Source organism: Hippoglossus stenolepis, chromosome 11, assembly GCF_022539355.2.
Source record: "Hippoglossus stenolepis isolate QCI-W04-F060 chromosome 11, HSTE1.2, whole genome shotgun sequence".
In the NCBI taxonomy this organism is placed as follows: Eukaryota; Metazoa; Chordata; class Actinopteri; order Pleuronectiformes; family Pleuronectidae; genus Hippoglossus; species Hippoglossus stenolepis.
The window spans coordinates 16,334,535-16,356,582 of NC_061493.1; the positions used below are offsets into that span (position 1 = coordinate 16,334,535).

The 22,048-nt window shown below is 43.6% G+C and overlaps 1 protein-coding gene across 5 annotated transcripts in view; it reads left to right on the forward strand.

Moving 5' to 3' along the window:
* The window catches only part of agap3 (ArfGAP with GTPase domain, ankyrin repeat and PH domain 3), a 117,530-nt gene extending 100,198 nt beyond the window's left edge, over positions 1 to 17,332 (forward strand). For all 5 annotated transcript variants that reach the window (XM_035169608.2, XM_035169610.2, XM_035169609.2 and 2 more), the window contains 5 exons: positions 3,472 to 3,626; positions 4,109 to 4,199; positions 4,671 to 4,893; positions 14,050 to 14,305; positions 14,517 to 17,332. In XM_035169608.2, coding sequence (XP_035025499.1) covers positions 3,472 to 3,626; positions 4,109 to 4,199; positions 4,671 to 4,893; positions 14,050 to 14,305; positions 14,517 to 14,741 — 950 coding nt within the window. In that variant the 3' untranslated portion in view covers positions 14,742 to 17,332. The remainder of the gene's footprint in view (positions 1 to 3,471; positions 3,627 to 4,108; positions 4,200 to 4,670; positions 4,894 to 14,049; positions 14,306 to 14,516) is intronic.
* Positions 17,333 to 22,048: the final 4,716 nt, after the last annotated feature.

Here is a 22,048-nt window from a genome sequence, read left to right on the forward strand (position 1 = left end):
ATGCATGGAGAATTAGATTTGTTTTCCCTCGTATACTCATCAGTTTAAAAAATCAGCCATCCGTCGCTTTTTTAATCTCCATAATGAAAGTGTTTTAATGCCTCCAATTTATTGCCTGGGCAGCCAACAGAATAATTAGCTTTGTTCGGGGTTTTTTAAAAAGATGAAAAACACAAGTACAACAACGTGCGAGTCCAGGAGCCACAGATTCTAATCAAATGCGTTAGTTATGTACCTGCAGGTACGTTGGAGCAGAAGAAATTTATTTATTTTCTATGTAATCTAATTAATCAAGCTTTTTTTTCTTTTTAAATGTAATCTTTATTCCGTGTATTTTTTTGCTTTTATTGTCTTTCACCCTTTAGGTTCCTTTTTAAATTGACCATTTTGATATTTCAATCCGTGCCATGGCTTCAAAACGTCACACCCACTGAAAGACATTTTCACTCCGAGTCTAAATAAAGAGGTTCCCAAGTCTTTTATTGATTCTCTGTGACCTGTAGTCAATTTCACAAGCTAAATCAGATAATTGAAGTCGGTGTCGAGCTAATTGGATTATTGCTTTCCCCCTGAAGAGATCGCCCCTCCACCGCAGCACGGGGATCGCTACATTAGTGGCGTCCGTCAGACATCTGTCATCTGAGTGGCACGGAGCTACATCTAGCAGCATGGGGGGGAATTGATCGTAAATATAAAGTGTAGTTGTCTTTTTAAACTGATGATTTGTCTGAAGATCTTTTTTTATCATCAGATTAACATGAATACAGGTTTAATTTGATAATAAAGGTTTCAGCGCTCATCAAATGTCGGATTAGATTAGGGTCTAAATACATTAGTGCTTTTAGTGATAAATGATGTCATCACTTTGGGTGATTAATACACAACATTAATAACATATCAGCAGAACTATTTCCAGGACAAAGTGGATCAAATCTACACAGAAAAAAAAAAAAACGACATTCCCCTTGTGTCTGCCTGCCTCCAGTCCTCCAAACATGCTCTATGCAAATGAGACGACTATTTGCATAGACATAATTAGGTAATTACAAATCATTTGGCTATGAGCTCAAGCATGTGCAGAGACCAGAGATGTTACACGAGTCACATTGTACAGTACCGAGTTAATGAATTGCTTCCGAGCAGCAGAGGCATTGCGGCATGTGTTGGAACATATGTCGTGTCAGACCCCTTGTTTGGAAACGACAGGTGACATGTTCATAAGTCTCGGTTTAACACGAAGAGCGGATGTAACGGAGCCACTTTCGATTCACCGTCTTCAAAACCTGTTTAAGGTCAAGTTCAATAAAAAAAATTATAATACACAACATGGGTGGTCTTTAGTTGTTTAAACAAGCTAGTTTTGCAGAGTTTGCAGAATAATAAAAACAAAATGACCCGTCTCATTATAACATGGCCTGCAAAAGACGTTGCGTAGGCCCTTACAGAGGAATAACATAAATTCATGGTTATACAAAAATAGCTTTGAGAAAGACGAATTGATTTCTAGCAAATACGTCAAAAACAAACACACAATCTTGAAATATCAGAAGCCAGTGCCAGCAGTTTATTTAGAAGTCACTATTCTAATGTCCGCAAAACATCAACTATTAAATTTTTGTCTTTAAAAACACACTTATTATCCCTGGGAGGGTCATCAAAAGTAATTCTTGGAAATGCGGTGAGGTCAAAAGGCTGGAACTACGATTCTAGGATCCAAAATGGGATTTTTTGGGGTTTGTTTGTTCTTTGACCGATATCACTGTAGCTGATTGTCAGAGATTGTCTCGACATATTAGATGCCATCTGACAAAACTTTATCCGGTGTGACTCCGACATAACTGAGACTGAGTCTGCGGGGGAGTTGAGATAACAAGAAAGAAGAGTGCAGCTCCGGTCTGACCCGAACCTGAAAGGGAATCTTGTTTTTGTGTCTGAATTCATATGCAGCGTCAAAAATCAAGTAGACAGCCCAGCCAACGTGACTGAACCCGACCGAAGCCTGAATATCATTAAAAGAATATTCTCCAAACCCGTTCCCACACTCTACAGTTAAGGTCGTGCACGTGTTGTAACCAGTGGCGAAAAGAAGCAATGACTCAAAATTAGAGAAACTCGTGGGGCATCTATATTTACCGGAGCAGGGAAGATAAAACACAGATTTTGTGACTTCAAGGATTTCCTGAGCCAGCAGAATAACTATGTGCTCGAAATATAATTGTGAAGCAGAGAAAGTTGGATAAAAATTCAATTAAAGTCATGTAAGAATGACATAATGGTGAGAGCTGAGTTCGTTTACAGAGTGTCTGTCCCTATTAATGGTTATTTACAAAAATATAGACGCTCTTCTTCGATGGTGCTGGTCAACGCTGCAGCGTCTTGTCAGCACCGTGGAAAGCTCTCCTGACACTTTAATAATATATTCAATTTGAATTTAAAAGCCAAATCGTCAACAGAACAGACTTCGGCTGCAGCTGTAAAGATTCACCATGACTGTTTGAGTTTGTGCTTGTGAGGTCAGACACAACCTGATTGTAATATTTTCACCAGGATGTACAAGGAGCCTGGAGAAACTGTAGCTGCACCATTATCTCCAAATGTGGTGCAACAGTATTGAGCAAGACTCTTCTGCTTCTGCTCACAGACATATTATACAACCTCAAGTTCTTTCTTATGACGATGGGATTAGGGTTAGGGGGCTAAAGGCTAAATGGCGAACAATAGCTGCACATAAACTTTCAAATAGGTTAAAGGCTTTAAAATCACATTTACGTCTCGATCTTGCCCCCGGTCCCAAAGTGGCCCCAATTCGTGATACTTTGGTCTTTGCTATGATTTTCATAATTTGTTCCAAATTCCTTTTTTCTTTTCTTATTGAGTTTGTACAGAAACAGTATAACAACTTTAGGATGAGTCTCAATAAAGGCTAAAGACATAAAAGAAGGTTGAATCATAAAGACCTCATATACATAAAATGTATTATTGTGCTGCTGGTGATTAGTAATTGCGATGCTCTTTTGAAGTTGCAGTAGATGGAATCAAAACTGTACGTTGGCATTTATGAGTTCATGAGATTCTGAGGCATCATCAAACAAAGCAGCGTTGCCACAGGACCACGGGAGGGGCCGAGAAATCACTCCGAATGTTGCAGAGTTTAACGGGAGCTCATTCCGTCGAGCATCCGTGCATAGACGGGCCTCAATCACTGAGCCGCTGATTTGCAGAGTCAGATTGCTCAGCCGACGTGTGTGTGTGTGTGTGTGTGTGTGGGTGTGGGTGGGTTGGTGTGGGTGTGGGTGGGTTTGCTGCTCCAGCTGATGTGTGCCTCCTCCGTGTGGTGACGGATGATTTTCTACCACACAGACATGCAGCAGAAATAAACCACGTGCTCACGCGACATCCAAAAAACAGAAACAGCACCCACGTGCATTCTCGATTAAGTGCTAACTGTGATTTTTCGTCTGTGTTTTTCAGAGCAAGAGGATTCCTTTGAGTTCATCATCGTGTCGCTGACGGGTCAGACGTGGAACTTTGAAGCGTCCACGTACGAGGAGCGGGAGCTGTGGGTCCAATCGATCGAGAGCCAGATCTTCGCCAGCCTGCAGTCGTGTGAGAGCATAAAAAATAAGGTACAGTCGCACTGGACAGGGGATTCTGGGCCGATCATCTGATTACAGCATCGTCATCATGTTGCAATTCTGCTGCTTCATTCTCACACACACACACACACACCCCTCCTTCTTTTCCGACCTTTATTGTGCCCTCGCCCTCCCCCTTCCCCTGCTCACCCACCACAAGCTGTCACATGCGGGAGGTTGTCAGACAGGTGCGCCGCAGTGTGGATCTCTTATTAGAACTGACAGACATCAGAGATAGAACACGGCTTGTGTCAGCATACTGGAGAGACGCGGCCTCATTTTCATATTCATATTCCCTCTGCCCTCGGTCTCTTCCTTAGACTTTCAAACACGTCTTCCCTCCTTCCCTCCTTCCCTCCCCGTCACCTGTTGTCTGTGGTTTGAGTCTGTTTATAATATTCTTTTTTTGCCTTCTCTTACTCTTGCAATGATTAGCTCCTGCTGACTTATTCTTTCCCCTGGTTCGTTTACAGTCTCGGTTAGGAAGCCAAAGTGATGCGATGGCCATTCAGTCCGTACGTAACGTGAGGGGGAACAGCTTCTGTGTGGACTGTGACGCACCCAGTGAGTATGAGTCTTCATCTAAACACCTGATGTCTTACACACAAAGGATTTTGTGTGGCGGTGTAGCTCTCTCAAAACAGATTCCATATTCCACAACTGCAGCTGAAACTATGAGAAACTGTAACTGTCTGCGTGGATGGTAACGACTTTATGGATGGTAGCGCTGCACACAGCTACATTATGCAGCATCAGAGTTAAACACCAAGTTAGAGATCTCTTATGTTATTATGAGAGGTTTTTGTTTTTAATTGCTTCATTATGAAACTGTGCCAGTATAAATTAGATTATAGCAGACCGCCACAGTCTATATGGTTAATGGGAAACACTGAGAAGATTGTGTGGAACATATGAATGCAGTGTAATCTTAATAAAATAATGTCTTTGTAAATCATCAGTTCAGACAAATTGGCGAAGCTTCTCTCATTCTCCTGTTCTATCGTCATGATGGTTATTCTGTCCTCTCCCATTCAGACCCAGACTGGGCCAGTTTGAACCTCGGCGCCCTGATGTGCATCGAGTGCTCGGGCATCCACAGGAACCTGGGCACCCACCTGTCCCGCGTCCGCTCCCTGGACCTGGACGACTGGCCGGTGGAGCTCAGCATGGTTATGACTGCCATCGGGAATGCGATGGCCAACAGCGTGTGGGAGGGCGCCTTGGAAGGCTACAACAAGCCGGGGAGCGACAGCACCAGGTTAGCACCCGTCTGCAAATAAAAAGGTGGCGCTTAATGAACCATAGCGGAGATTATAGAACGAGAAGCACGAGCTGCCTTCTCCCCGTTAGCTGCCGTTTATTTGCCGGCCACATTTCTGCACAGGCACTTCACGCAACAAAATGCCCCATAAGAAGCACTAGGGGTCCATAAATGTCAGTGTGTTGAGCCAGGGATACAGTATTTATGTTTCAGTCCATACTGTACACAGTGATCACAATGCCTCAGCCAGTACCTTGTTGGCATCTATATCCGCCTCTCTCTTCTTTTTAGGATTTAATATCTCATATCTCCATCCGCACTTACCAGATAAATACCATGTCCTGCTCCAAATCCATCAAGTTTGTCACTTGACGCGTACGCGCTAATCAAGAAAAGATGCTATCTCAACCAAATCCGAAACCTCCCCAAACCCTTTGTTGCTGCTTTGCATCAGTGTATTTAATTGAAAGTTTTCCATGTTTTAACATACGCCCTTTAAGAAATGTACACATTTCCACTCATCCTATGTTTCCCGGCCCTAACTCCCCTCGACGGCCTCTCTTCCCTCTGAGGTCCCCAGATCTGGTAGGAGGATTGTTTATCTCTCGGTGACAGGTGAGACCTTGCGTCCCAGTCTGACTAATGACCTGCTGTGTGGCTGTGCAGGTAATTAAGCACACCATTATGGAGTAACCCCACCCCCAAGAGCCAGGCCCTCGGGCCCCGAGCCGCCCTGTCACATATCCATCACACGGGGCCGGGTCATCACTCTGTCTGTCACTGAGAAAAGTGTCTGTGGGCTCTCGCTAGTGGCATTCCACTGTTTTAACATCGCAGCGTTATAACTTTGTTAAAACAAGTGACAAACCAGCAGAGAAACATGACTGGGTTATTTTTACTACGACCATTAAACCCACCTGCGTTGTCTGCTGCTACACGTGTCAATATCAATCAAGAATTACACACATATGATCAAATACAGCGTGAAGGCTTAACTTGGGACCAGGATGCATGTTGTGCTGTCACCTAATTAGATATTGATGACAGCACATTGATTAATCTGGTCAGAGAAAGTGCTGTTGTATGCTTCCTTTTATTATAAATCGAATCTCAACCAGTGCTGAACATGACTTTTTATTAACCAGTCAATTATTTGAGTAATTTTCTAGCAAAAAAAACAAAACATCCCCAACATGTAGATTCATGTTCTAAGCTCTCTCACCTCGCTGTCTTACCAGTGTTGCATCTTTCACAATTCAAAGAAAAATCGTCGTTGCATGTTGTTGCCGAGATGTAAAAAACAATAAGTGCACAGGCGTTGATGGTTATTTACACGCCAAGTTCAGTGTGCATCATAAGACCTGAATCTGCTGCAAAATGATTTGAACCGGGAGTGGATGACGATTGTGTCCATTCCCATTGCAAACAAAAGCCAGTTGTTAGGTGTGGGTGGGTTTTTTGACCGGAGGAAAATGGGCTCTACTAATGATTTTGAACTTGTATCACTTCCATAAATAAATAACAAGAAGCTCACTTTCCTATGAAGAAGTCTGAGCACTGTATGATAACCAGGTACAAGATCAAATCAAGTTTAATGTTTCTTATGTTTCGATGGATTTTTTGTGATATTCAGCACAAAATCGTGAAAGTGCTGATCGTACACTGTGGTTCTTGGCTTTTGAAAAGACTTCAAACGTGCACATACGGAGTCATTGTGGCTGTATTTTGTTTCCAAATGAACAATTCTTTGTTTTCTCAGTCCACTGAACCTCCCGAATCCATCCTCCACTTTTTTCGGCCAGTTCAGCGCTGAATGATGGCCTACAGTTATTTATTGAATGGTATCTGTGCTAAAGTGCTCCACTGTGGACTTGATGAAAGATTATTGATGTTGATTCCTCTGCGTACCACTGTCAGTCCCGCGTCCCCCCAAGCCGGAAGGTTCTTCATTGTCTTAAAAATCCAATGGTGTCCCGCGGCAGCGTCTCCATTAGTCTCCACTGTCAAACAATAAATCTCATTTGCAGCATAACTAATCCTCAGACAAAAAACTGCTTTTGTAAATATCACATATGGCCACTGGTCATTGAGAGGCTGCTGATTTTGTCGCTGATAGAAGATTGTAGCCTCGTGGGGTAAACGGTAGCATCAAATTATTTAGGCTTTATCATGAATGATGAATTAAGACCCACTTAATGGGATGTAGTTTTTTTTCTTCATCTTTCTCTCTACACAATAAATCCTCCCCCTCCTCTCCCTCTGTGGGTGATTCTCTTAACTTGAGTGCAGCACATGCGAGAGGATTTTAATTGTGTCACATCAGTGACATGAAGCAGCTTTGTGATGGCACCTCGGTAGGCAGTGTATGGCTCCCGACTCCCACTAAACATTAGTGACACCTAATCTAAACGATTCAGTAACTACCTGAATATCAGCTCAGTGTCTGATTGAATGTCTCCTGCAAGACTAGCTTTACCTCTCGCATTTTTGAGGTTTAACTTAAAGGCGTTCATCCACAAGATTGGTTTAGCGTATGATATTCAGAAAGGGAGGAACACAATATATAGATTTGTCGTACGCGGAGCCGCACAGCAACACTGAGATTACTGGTGTACGTCAGACTGATTGCAGGCATTTAAATTGGAAACATGCTCATATCCTTGCATATGTGCATGCGTGTCACCTGAGGAAGAAGAAGAATGCACGGTACCACTTTCTAATGAGTCACCTGTTATGAAGCATTTTAAATGGAAATTAAAAAGTTAGTAAATACTTTTCTTTTAAAGTTTTATCGGCCGTTACTCGGAAAACATGATGGATATTGAGGTTGTGGGAAATCCCTTTCTGGTTAATAAATACTCATGAGGCTTCTCAGTTTCTACTAAGTCGGTAATTCTGCAGTTTTAATTTTCCATATATTATAACCAAAAAGTTGTACCCATTTCTGTCCCATAATTTATCTGTACATTGTTATTGATTTATTAACCATTAATGAAGCCTTTAGTTGCGATTATTACCCATTTATGAAAGATGCTACCAAATGCTTTTAAAAAATCATGTCCAGTTTACGGCTAAATAATCTGCGAGAGTACATTTGCGGACGCTCTGCATTGTGGCTGATCTCTGCAGTCAGCATATCGGGGGGGGGGAGTTGTTCTTTTAATTAGCACCGGGGCAACGTTGTGTTTTGCACGCCACCTCTAATTGCTTCACATGTTGGTGTTAGAAAACACCACAAAGTATTTTAACGGATACTGTGGGGGGGAGGTCCAACGACTAACTTTAGCCTTATCCTCTGCATGAGCTCACACACACACACACACACACACACACACACACACACACACACACACACACACACACACACACACACACACACACACACACACACACACACACAGACAGACACAGACACCAGTTCTCATTTGGGGGAGATGTCCTGGAGCGTGGACGGATGTGGACGGCTATCCCTCACTGACGCGGGCCTCTCACTGTCACCCTCTGTAGGCTCCGCGCCGCCCTCGGCCACAGGCAGGTAATAGCTCTGATGAGAGCCCTCCACTTTGTTTCAGAAATAATTTGCCACTCCTGCCGCCTGCAGGGGCCGCGCGGTAATAAAAATGAATCACATCGCTAACCTCTCCAAACCTGGCCCCCACTGCCCGTTTTAACCCCTTCTGCCCCGGCGGTGGCATTTGGCTCGTCCTCTCCCGAGCTGTTTGTGTGAGGCTCCTGGTTCAGGATCCATTCCACGTCGGCCCGTGCGTTGGTCGTCTTCCAGGCCACTCACAGGTTAGGAGTCGCTGGAACGCCAACTCTCGGAAGAGCTTTCAGAATAGCCGGCCTTGCCAGGAGCCCTGGTGGAGGAAGAGTAATTAATTAAGACAAATTAATGACGGGGTCTTCCCCATGTCCTCCCTCTCTCACTCTCTTCCTCTGTCATTCCCTGTGTCGCTCTCTCTCTCCAAATGAAACCCACAGGTCAGTAATTAGCCCTGTGTGGGAGAAGTGGCACCACAGTCACTAATTGCCCACATGCCATCGGGTTTCAGAGCCAGGTAGACGTAGAGGAAGGACTGATCATTGTGGCACAGTCCACTTAACCGATGCCATTTAGCTTCAATATTGTTAGCATTACGAAATCATGACAAAAGGCTCTAACCCGATGACGTGAAATAAACAGAAGCTGATTCTTTGGGAGCGCCCCCCCCCCCCCTGGGCTTTGTACGCGAGGCGAGGGTTCAGCAAGGGTTAAAAGCATGAACATTTAAAGGTATTAGTTTATCTGGCACAAAAACACGTCCACTCGATCACAAGGGGTCTGACAACCTCATTAATGTCACAATATATTCAGCCCCTCTCTCTGCTGGCCTCTCCGCAGAGCTCAGCACAGCACATTTGTTCTGGTCATCCGCTCAGAACGCGCTCTTGAAGGGAGGGGAAAAACACGGCATCTATTCCACTTGTAAAAATATTTGCCTAAATTCTTTTGCCGCCGTTATTCTCCGAGAGGACCGCACCGTGTCAACACTGTACCCGCTGGACCATAGGGGGGCCTTATTTAGCACTTTTTCTGCTGCGGCGTTTACTGTGTTGCTCCGTCATTTCTGGCCCCTAGCAACCTTTGATGCTTTGGGGCCCAGCTTTCTTTCCCCGTTGTGTTCGCTTTTTCTTTTTTTTTTTCATCTGTCTTCTCCCTCTGAGCCCCCTCTTCGTCTTTCTGCTGCTGTCCCCTCTTCCTCGCTCCCTTGTCTCTTCCCTCCCCTCGGTTTGTGGAAGTGGAGCTGTCGGCTGCATGGGAATCGGGCCCATACAAGTTGCCCACCCCCACTGAGAGGTCTGTTCAGGCTGCTCAGACCCTGAGCCCCCACCACCCCCATCAACCCCCCCCCTCCGAACCCTTCAACGCCACCATTTCTCCCCTTCACTGCGTCTGTTTGATGTGTCCGCAGTGAATTTGGATGCTCGGGAAAGAGTGGGAGGAGCCCGAGAAGCTTTGATTGTTTATGAGGACTGTGCGTTTGAAAGATGTGCTGGTGGTGGGACGGACATCCTCCTCTTCCTATGGACCGATGCACCTTTATTGCAGGCGACCAGATTGGTCATTCTGTGGCTACTCCGCCGCTGGCTCCGCCCCCCCTCCGTCTGAGTTTCCCTTCCTATAAATTCCCAGTTCGCCTTTGTCTTTCAGGCTTGACTAATTATCCTTGTTTGTACCTCTTTATTTGAATTCAGTCATGTGTTCTTGACTCCGTGGGCCGGGTTTAGGAGAATCATTCCGCCATTTGCCACTTAATTAAGTCAGGGTCAGGATCCATTGCTCACCAGAGAGCTGAAGGGACAGAGCTCTAATAGAATTATAAAAGAGGCCTTTCTCTACTGTTAGGGCTGCCTTTATCTAGGTGGGCTCTGCGCAGGCAAATGAAAGGGGACACCAGGAATCCCATTTCCACTTAGGACTCGGTAAGCATTTTGGTGTTTGCCCAGGACTTCTCGCAAATAAAACTCTGTGAAAGCAAAGTTCAACAATGATGCTCAGCTGCGAGATAACTCTGAATAATGGAGGTAGTTTGTGGCGAAGCTTGTTTTTACTTGAAAGAGGCAGAGGCATTTTTATTGGGATCTTTAAGCTCCTCTGTGTCCCCTCAGCAACAGAGAAATTTGGAACAAGTATGCGCTCAAAGCCGGGGTGGTGTCTCGTAACCTCTGCCCATGTGTAACCTTTATGTGTGTGTATAAGAGGAACCATCAGTTCAATTTCCTTAATATCCCCCATGCTGTGAAAATTCACTCTCCTCTCCCTCCCCGCCTCCCCGCCCTCCCGCTCGGACCAGGCGTTTTTTGACATGCTAAATCTTCCGATTTTATTTTTCTTCCTCCTGTGGTGAGGAAGTGTCCTTTTCAAGGGTCTCAGTTTCCCCCCTGACTGTCTAAACCCTACCTCTGTTTGGATTGTTTTTCTATTTCAAACAAAGAGACAGAAGGGGATTACCATTTCACTTCCTTCCACACTCTTTCTTTCAAGTGGCAGCAGCTGGGGAATTTTAAAAAAAACCACTGCTTGCTTGCTTTTACTTTTCTTTTTCATCTAAAAAGAACTGTGGTTGGATTTGGAGCTCGGCATCAGTCGTGAGCGAGGCCTGTTTTGTTTTTTTTGGGGCCGTTTTTTTTTAGCGCAGGCTAACAAAGTGTCCTCAGGGCTCCTTTCTGAGATGTTGACGTCTTCTTAATGGCTCTGCTCAGCCTTTTTGTTTCGCATCTCGGTGCTAACTTTCTGCCTCATTTAGCTCATATCAATTCACTGGGCTCTACAGATTCAGCGTCTCATTCATGGTCTAGCTTTCTGCTGCACACTTTTGGACAACAGCTCTTACGCCGCTCATTTCTTACCGCGCTTAAAGTTTTGTTAAAGGTCGAGCTTTTCCCCTCGAGGGTTACTTCAGAGGTTATAGAGTTTTTAGACTTTATCCTCTTTGGTAGTAAAAAAACCCCAGAGAGACTTGTTTTCAAAGGCTCCACCGGAAATAGGAGGGGAGGGCAGGACAGCCCCTTCCTGCTCTGAGCAGTCCACTGCCTCTAAGGCCAATTGATTTGCTAACAGGCTTGTCCTCACATAATGACTGAGTGGGGATTGATGGAGGTCTTACACCATAAAACTCAGAGCCACTGCAATTGCCTGCCATTAGGGCTGTATTGTTGTTCACATAATACCCTCAACCTTAAGAAAAGATTTGCTTATGGTGAAGCAGGGGAAAGGACTTCTCCCCGACACGTTTTCTCCTGCTCCAGCTTTAAGACAATTTTAAGTTGCTTTATGAGCTTCCAGTTGTGCCTCGCAGTTAATCAGTTTGTGCTTTGGCGCTGATAAAGGCTTTTCCATCACATCCTTAGCTCCTGTAGTTAGGGCCGGTGCCGCGCTCCTCTGTGCAAGACGAACTGCTCCGCGAGGGGAATCTGGCAGCTGACATATGAGTCTGAAAATGGTTGCTGTCTGTGGTGAGTTGGCAGCCATGACACCCAGCCGCGAAGGTCGTAATCAGGGAGAGTGAGTAATGCTGAACTCGTTACAATCGTTGTAAACGGCGGCTGTAATTGAAAAGGAGCTATTTGGTGATGTACGTAAAGGGCAGATTCACTTAAATTACAACATATTTTCTGACATACAAATATTTTTTGCCGAGCTCTGGTGGTACATGTGCAGATAGTTTTGATTTTATTGTCTGTGATTTTTGAGATGTCACTGAGAACCACATTTTAAGGAGTGACTGCTTTTTAAAAAGAAATGATTTCAAGGTCCTTGGATAAGAGTAACCAGGATGTTGAATCTGGGAAAAGAAGCAATATTCCATAATTTTCTTATCATCAACAAATAATATTATCAACAAAATATTATCTGTCTTGCCAAAGCCTGATGTAGCTTATCCGTCTGTGTCATAGATTTACATTGTCCGTTACTTTCTCTGCAGCATTTCCCACACAATGTATTCAATCTATGGCTGTAGCAGGAGTGCACACTTCTCACATGCAACATATTTTGAGCGACAGGTAAACCGACTAATGAGTAAAAGACAAGTGTCACTGAAACTATGAGGACTGATTGTCTGCTTGGACAGTAACAACTTTAAGGTGTGCAAGCAAACAACTCTGCAAGGAGCTGCTATGCATTGCAGCAACAGGTATTCTATGTTATAAAGAGGAGTGGTGAGATAGGGTAGAGAGCCCCTCTAGTTAATTTTGAGTTAATCCCACATACAACAATAAATTCACTAGTACATCAAGTCTGTGTTATTTAAATAGTCCCTGACTAATTGATTTTTTACTAATATTTGAGTAATGACTGAAAAATCTAGTAAAATTCAAAAGAGATCAGGCTGGTTGGTTTTGGTCTTGGAATTATGAATTTGTGGGCAATAAGGAACATAGAAAAACATTGGACTTATAGGCGACTGTAAACCCAATTTGTCAAAAGTTTATTCTTCTCCATTGTAGCTCAAACAATCAAAACAAACGATAATAAGTATTATTTAATGTGTGATGTGTCATTGTTCATCTCAAAGGTGGATTTGGGTGATTAAGTTGTGCTCCATCAGTGTTTTGCCGTGATTATGATGAAATAGAATTGAAGTGAATGAGATTGTCAGTTTGCACTTGCTGCTGCTGAGCCTCACTCCTTTCACACGGAGTCCCATGAGAGCCTTGTCACTCCAGCCAGCGTCGGCGCTCTAACTTATCCGTACAAACCTCCTTCTCTCTGTCACTCACCCACGAATCCAGACAACAGCCTCTTTCTGCTCGCCTTATCACACCGGCTGACAGGGTCACAGGGTTAGTGCCACACTGGGCATGCTCAGTCATTCACATATTGATATTGATTTTCTTTTTCTTTTTTTTATTTGCACAGTTTGTATGTGGGCAGAGAATGAAACGGGGGGGTCAAGATGGAGCGCGATAGATAGAATTCTGTCCTGGCGATAGAGGACGGAGGAGTCTTCCCTCGGCCTCTATTCTCTGCTGCGAGCTGGAAGTGGAGGAGCCCCACATCGCACTGTCCCTCTCTGGCTGCCATTCAGCCCCATCGATCTGACTCGGGGCCCAGCCACCCCAAGGGAGACCGGGGCTCGGAGACACACTGCCTCTTTTGTGGAGGGGATCCATCAGTTCAGACTGACAGCCGACAGCGCTGATAAAAAAAAAAAGACCCCTCCTTCCTGTATTGTCCGCGGCAGACATGCTGTTAGAGATGTGTAACCTTTAGAAAGCTGGCCAGACTCTAACCGTCTTGCTGTCGACTGTAATCAGTAGAAAGTGGAATATTGCCCAAAGCGTCACGCCCTTTGGCATTCTCTCATCTCTCCAGCCCATCTCACTGGATTATTTCCCACTGTGATAGCAGAGGCTAGTGGCTTTCCTGTGCTCTAATCATTTAGAAATGTCACTTTACACCAGTGAGTCTCTCAGGCCAATTACTGTAATGTTTCCCTTAGGTGTCCACGTTCCGCCTTTTCTGTGTGTTTACTCCTTTAAATCGCTGCTTCTGAAGTATGAGCGACTCATTAAAAGTTCCTTAACTTAGGTGCTAAATTGTGGACAGCGTGGTTCATCATGCTTCAATGTGCCTGACCTGTAGCGTCCCTGTCATTTCCTTCTCTCAAGGGAGGAGAAGGAGCGCTGGATCCGGGCCAAGTACGAGCAGAAGCTGTTCCTGGTGGGGCTGCCCCAGTCCGACGTGCCCCTGGGGCAGCAGCTGCTCCGGGCGGTGGTGGAGGATGACCTGAGGTTGGTGGTGCTGCTGCTGGCCCACGGCACCAAGGAGGAGGTTAACGAGACCTACGGGGACGGGGACGGACGGACCGCCCTGCACCTATCCTGTGCCATGGCGAACGTGGTGATCACGCAGCTGCTCATCTGGGTGAGTGGGCTCCTCTGGATGAACGTGTTTATTGTTAGAATTTAGTGTTGGGTGAGTGAACTGGGAGTTTAAATGTGAAAGGAAAGATTATCCAACAGCCACTTATCCTCTTTTTATTCTAATGTTGTCTTTTTTCTAATAATCAAAATAAATTCTGGTGAAAGCCAAATCTTTTTGATGGACCTCTAACACCTCTCGTTTTCTCCTGCAGTACGGTGTGGACGTGAAGAGCCGCGACGCTCGCAGCCAGACGCCGCTGTCCTACGCTCGGCGAGCCGGCAGCCAGGAGTGCGCAGACATCTTGCTTCAGCACGGTTGCCCCAACGAAACGAGTGCCCTCACCTCGGTGGCCACGCCCAACATGAGCCGCCGCAACCCCAACATCAACAACAACAACGCCCAGTGTGAGCTCAACCGCAGCATCAGCATCATGTAGGAGGCAGCGAGCGGCCGCGAGGAAACAGACATTAAAAACAAACCCTGCACCCACCCCCCCCCCCTGTCTCTTTCCAGTACTTCCTCCTGTTTCACACTGTGTAACCCAGAATCAGCAGCGACGGAGAGATTTCAGGAGTAATGGACTCATTGTTAATATTCCCCCACGCTGACAGAAGTGGGTCTGTGAGGTTCGGACATTGTACATTGTTTGTTTTATATTGTTGTTTTTGTAATTGTTTTGTTAAATTCACTCAATCTTGGTCTGAAAAGATCACGATGAGCTTTAAAGCTTTATGTTCTTTAAGCGTCAACCAAACAAATGACTTACTTTGGCATTCATACCTACCCTACGAAAAGCATTTCCTTAATGCTTGAACATTTCCTTTCACGTCTTCCCCTCTGCAGCGTGAGCTGATTTTATAATGAGCGCAAATGAGAAACTTCCTTCAAATTTTCAAGCCGAGGCATAATAACACGAAACTGTGAGGAATAGTTTTCACAGTGACAAAACACTGATGTGGGAAGGAAACTAAATCTTTCACCATATCAATGGCTGTTGCAGCTTTTAGTAATGATGCATGGCTTCAACACGGCTATCAAACTCTTGACATACTATTCATATACAAAGGCAAAGCAATAATAGCCGAAGAGTTCAAATGATTGAGAATCTTAATGAGTCCGGATCATCATAAAGAAGTTGATTGCAGCGTTCCTATGGGGTGAAAGTGAGTCATTTCCTTGGCCACCCTTATCATGATCCTCCAGTAAAAATGTCCGTGACTATAAAGGAATTAAGGGGCATGATGTTTTATGACCATCGAGCCACATGGCTTTGTGAGCGAGCCTCTTCAATCAGAATGCATTCAAATTCAAGAGTTTGATTGAAACTGTGAAATTGCACCATTATCATGTCTTTGTTGGAGTAATTTTTTTCGATTGACCAGATTGTGTTGATAATTGTTTGACACAGATTCGTGCGATTTCAAACCATGAGCGTACTGGAATATCCTTTCACCCCCCGTGGCCAAAGGCTGTGAACCTGGTACTCCAGAGTGCATTTCCTCCATTATTGCTGTGAAATACATATGTGGTACTAATGTGTGTACGTACTGTACGACACGTGTGTGCTTGCGTCTTCTTCGTCCGTGATCGTGTGCAGCAGAGAGAGCGACTGGGCATTTCTGTTCCTAAACTCTGGAGAAAGGACACTGGAGAGAAGACAAACAGCTGCAGTGAAGATTTGGGAACATAACTGTGTTTTAATGTACAGACCTCTGTAAAAAAAAAAGTAGTTCTTGTTCCATCACCTTATTCCTTATAAGAACAGTTTTAACGTACTCTGACTTTTAGAAGTAAGAAACTACCCTTCCCTTCCCCTTGACCCCGTGTACCCTCCCCCACCCTGAGAGCCTGTCAGCCTGAAAGCAGAACTCCCTGCTCCCTGCAACAAGATGCATTCAAGTGACGGAAACTGGAGCGACATTTAGGGATTAGAAAGAGTTAAGGAGGTTCATAGAGCGAAGTAATTAGTTTGACCCTGTGTGCATTAATGCAAATGGACAGTATTCCACACACATGATAAGCCCGTTCATTTAGTAAATTCAGACTTGGGCACCTCAGTGAAATCAGGTGTTAACACTACGTCTACAGTGTATATTCCCCCGTTTGTTTAACTGCCTTTTTCAAAGTTTCAAACCGTCTTGATTTGCTCAGTTTACAAAGGCAGGATGTATGTTTACGTTTTTTGTTTACCACAAGAAAATGAAAATGAATCTCTGGTGCGCAATACAGACCGATGTTGAAAATGTGGAATGAAAAGTTTATGGGGGAAATATGCTTTAATTAGCTTTTTCCCAAGAGTTAAATTAGACGATTGACACCACTCTCATGTCTGTATTTAAAGAGCTGGAGGCAGGAAGCATTATTCCTGAAATGATCCTATTAAAACGTTATAGAAACAACTGCAAATTCAACCATTTACCTTTGAATAAACCTGCACCATACCTGTGGTACCGGCCTTATTTCTGATCTGTACTTGAAATTGTTTCAAGTACATTTCCGTGTAGGAGATTATTTGAGGGGAGTTTTAAAGTGTTCAGTGATGACTGAACTTTTATTGACGTACTGTAGATGCTGAACAAAAAAACACTAGAAACTGCCTGTTCTACCCCCAAACACAACATGAAGTGTACATATTAGCTTAATGCCTTTATCTACAGACAAGCTCCTCTTAGAGAAACAAACTGAACTGGTTTTTTGAACCATATTTTAATATGTTGCTTTTGTTTCTCCTTTGGCATATTTTTTAAAGGTACTTTTGTTTGGTCTCAACATTAACTGACCATCTTTGGTACTTGTGTATAATGATGTACATTTGACATATTTATAATGCAGTATGTAAATATTTCTTTTTTTTTGTTCCGTTTTGTTTGAGTTCATTTTCCTATTGTAATTTCCTTTTTACGTTCAGAACGTGAAACAAAGCAAAAGCTAAAGAGTAACTTGTTGTACGCTTGGATGCTTGGCTGACTGTTGACCTATTAATAAACACTCAACGATGTAGCCTTCCCTGGATTTAGGGAAATCGAAGCACGTGTCTTGTGTTGTTCATTCATCATCCATCACGCCCCCGTCGCTTCTGTACCTGATCTACTGAAGCCTAACAGAGGAGGTGAGGCTCTCAAATTAAAAATATCACCGTCCTTTCAAGAGGAACTGCCACTCCGTGTTGTTCTCCCTCTGCGTGCTCCTTCGTCAGACCTCACCGGATCAAATCTTATTCATGTGGCCCTGAGAGAAAGCAGGTGTGTGTGTGTCGAGGTAAGTAAAGCGACCTCTCCACTTCCTGCTCGTGGGACCCCCAACAGTTGTTGAAAGAGGATTAAGATAAAAAGCTGGGCTTAGTGTCAGGCAGCACGACACCGTGGGGAAAAGTGAAAGGTCTCAGTGTTCAGAGGAGTCAAGCCCTCACTAATCCACTTCTTATTTCCTGCTAATCTCGTCTGGGCATATCTTCATCCCCTTCCTCTCTCTGTTGGCTGGCATTGTTTGTGCTTTATTAACCTGGTGTCTCTTTTATTTCCCCTCTTCCTCCCTCGACGCTGGATTGACATAAAGCCACAGTACAAAGAGTCGCGCTTGAAGGCCCCTGGAAACTTATTTCAGCAGGAAGCCAGTTGACATCAGTCGGGTCTCACATGAGCACTTTTCTGCTGTGATAAGAACAGTTTAGGTTAATTCACATTAGATATTAGAGTATTTCTTTTACACTCTAAGCTCTTCTCACTGTTTATAACTTGCATGTCAGAATTTGCATTTCAATCAGAATCCGATTATTCCACTAAACAGTTACTTATGTAAACCAATAGAGAAATTCTAACAATTTCAAGCTCATGAAACCTTTCAGGACTTTTAACTTTTTTCATCATTGACACAATTGTTTCTCTGATGTGGCAAACATCCGGCAGACACAGAGCAACACTCTCCTTTTAGCTCCGTGTTTGGTCTCCACCATCTCATAAAGGATATATTTGGCTTTTTTGCAGCTAAACACTCCACCAGCTAGTTGCTAACTTTATCTGTCTGCCATTTGGTGCTGGGCTGGAATTTTTCTCTGAGTTTTTAAATCGTTTCTTTCTCCTGGAAACAACGTTCACGAGAGAGCTGTGGGCCGTAAAACTAAAACATCGACATAAAACGGGCTAAAAACAATTCACCAGAGTGAGGTGATAATAATCTGTTACTTTTTCACAAACATCTTTTAATGTGACCCATCGTTAATATCACAATATTAATTATAGCAGCTTTAAGATTTAAGTTAGTGCTTAAAATGCCAGATCTCGATCACACTAACCTATCCGGATGGCCATTACAGTATTTCTACGCCTCCTGAGAAATATTATCAAAAGGAAAATCTGCCCTGTAATTTATTACCATGCACACATGTCTTGGCAGAGCCCGGCCACTTGTGTTTGTTGTGGCGAGACTAGAGAGCTCGCCTGCACTGCTGTGTGTTTTGATATTTCATCAGGGCCTGCTAAACAGTGAGGAGGGCTCTCTGCCGCCCACCTCTTCTCAGACAAATTGCCTCCAAGATTGCAGAGGTGGGTCTGAGGCTGATGGATGGCTACACAAAGACCTGACGAGACCATATTTGCAAACATTAAATCCATATTTCCATAACATGTAGGCTCTGCTTGGCCACGGGCCACTTTAACAGGCTGCTTAGCAAGCAGTCAGCGACATGACTGTTGTTTTAAGGTGTCGCCGAGCGGTGGCTTGTCTCACAAGTTTGTTTCTGCTCGTCTTGATCTGGTTACACTCGCTTCCTGTTTTTTTCTTCCTCCCATCACTCGTTTAACCTCTTCAACCAGTAATTATATCCACTCCTCTCTCTCCATCTGACCATCTCTCCTCGCCCTAATCCCCCCCAGACCTGAACATCCATTTATCAATTTCAGCTCCATCATGTCTAACCAGTGCATCCATGTTGCACCCTGCCCTTTCTGACGGCGTCAAACCTATGTCTCTCCTCTCATTTCCATATCCTTGAACCTCGAACTAATCAACGGATTTCAGCACCATCTCTGCCTCTCTTTTTCTCCCCCGCTGCCAACCTGGTTCTCTCCTCCGCCACCGTGCTCTCTCCATCCTCCTCTCTCTCCTTTGTTTTACATAAACGCTCTGTTCCCATCACTCTCTCCCATTCTCCCCTTTTTCTCCCTTCGCCCCGCTCTCTTTCTCTCTCTCTCTCTTTCTTTCCCCCGTTGGCTTTTGCCTGCATTTCTCTGTTAATTTGCCTGAGAATGCATTAGCTGTAATGAAGGCTGAGGGCCGAGGGAATCCTCCAGGGTTCCATTAATCATCCCCCCTCAGACAGGCAACCTTGATTACAAGTGGCAAGAAATTCATTAGAGCCGGGCCTCTGACAACTCTTATCTCCGCCACTAGATCTGACTCATTAGGCAGCCAAATTAAAGCTATGATGGCCCTGATGAAACTCATCGCTTGTTTATCTTGTGCGATTTGATGCATCTGCCCATACATCACTGTAGCCACCACCGTCCGGACCCTCCCAAGAAGTCAGGCCTCCAGTCGGTGCTGAGCAGTCTGCACACTCACACGAGCAGCAAGTAATGAGGTCCCTCTCTCTCTCTCTCTCTCTCTCTCTCTCTCTCTCTCTCTGTCTGTCTCTGTGTCTCTCTCTGTGTCTCTCTCTCCAGGTGGGAACGTGGAAATGGTTTAATGTCTTTGCTGAAGAGAACTTCTGATGTTTCCATTTGTGATTCAAGTAGCAAACTGATACAGATGCTGTCTTGAGACCAAATTGTGGCTGTAATGGACGAGAGATTGTTAAAACTTTTATTAAAACAAGAAAATTAATTAAAAAACATACTAAATCTGTAATAACCCTCTGTATTCAGTGATTCGATTGCTAAAAAACACCTTTTTGAGTTAATACATTTACAAATAATGACAATAATCTCACTCGACTAATCAAACTGAATTGCAATAGTCACCGCTCACATCATCCTGATAATAACAGCCGACGTTCAAGAGAGTGTCTGGGCTATGTCATGGCTCCTCATTGTCATCTCCTCCACGCAGCTCATGGGGACTGAAATAGCCGCCGCTGCTCTCTGGCACGGCGTCGTGGAATTGACCATCTATATTAGTCAGCTCTTGGACCATAATAAAACTTCCACCGCTGCCTCACATGATCATCACTCCTTGAGTCCCCATCCGAGTGTCACAGTCTTGATGTATGAGGTGGACAGTAAAATAAACTTTACTACTCATGGGTGTCTGGGTCATGAGGTGTCTGTGTAAACTCTGAGGTCAAACAGAGATGAGAGTTATTCTCATACGTGACAGGCTTTAGAGCGAATTCAAAAAGTATAGGGTGATGGTGTGTTTCCTGATTTGTCTGATAATACCTTCACACTTTGGCAAAATACTCATTCAGGAGTTAATTTAATAGAATATTAACATTAATAAAATATTTGAAGAATCATACTTCAACATGGGGCTGCTGCAGGTTAAAACGTGGCTTGAGGCGTGAGGTTAAAAATGTGGGAAACAAATCCCTCTCTCATCCGAAAGGGAAATTATTCCAGCAAGAGACGTTTCTGGAAACACTTCAGAGAAACTGTGTAAACCCAGAATCGTGCAAGATGATCGTTTTCATTTCAAGCCCTCTTCTCCGTTTTCCTGTAAGAGGATATTGATGTGGTCAGAGAATGTTTTAGTTACACGTTATTTTAATAATGCTGGTCAGTAATGTTACGTTGCCGTGTAACGTTCCATGTGAACAGGTCAAGGCATTTATTTGTTTATGTCACTAAGTTACAGATGGGCAGTATAAATAATCATGTAGCTATATAGGAAATAGATTTTATATCTTGATATCATTTTTGAAGCTTAAACTCCACAACTATAAAGCAAACATTCTTACAAATATGTATCATATTGATAAAATATACCCAATTCAACATCATTTTGAATATATTTTTTTTATTTTCTTAGAATTCCCTTAGAGTATTAATATTTATCAGTATTTATTAAATCAAGTTTGGACCAAATATTACTTAAATTAACAAATTACACATGAATTAAGAAAGATCCTGTATCCATAGTGTGATTAACCACAGAAACAACATATTTATCTTTAATAAAATAGCGTTTGAATCCTCTGTAACTTACTGATGAAATTACTGCAGATGACTTATTTGTTGTAGTTAAATATTTTTTGTTGTCGGATAAGAAAGAGCTGCGGTCTGATTGCTCCTGTGTGGTGACTGGGAGAGAAGTTCATCACAGTGTGTTGAATGTGCTCAGTCTAATGAGGATCCATCAGTCCACTTGAGACAACATGGCCTCCTAAAGAGAAATCAATCACTGCTGCAGACATCATCTGCCTTTCAGGTCCTGATGATTTTTGTGGAGGGGAAGAAAATATTAATATGATTTGATTCATGATCTAAAAACACTCTTAAATTACCACGATGAAGCAGTTTGACTATGAACAAGATTAAAGCCTCATGCATTTTGTCAGGGGATATGATCTTATTAGAAATATTTTCAGAATGAAATTGATATTAATATTTACAGACTTTAAAAAATTTGACATTTTTTACTTTAAATGTGTTAAATAGTAAAATAACCACCTGATTGAAGTAACTATTTTAGACTCATTAAATTAGGGTCAAAATAAGTCGGTATGTTCAAAGAGTGCAGGCCACATTTTTAATTTTCACAAAACAAAATAATTCCTGCAGATATTTTTCCCAACAAGCACAAAAAAAA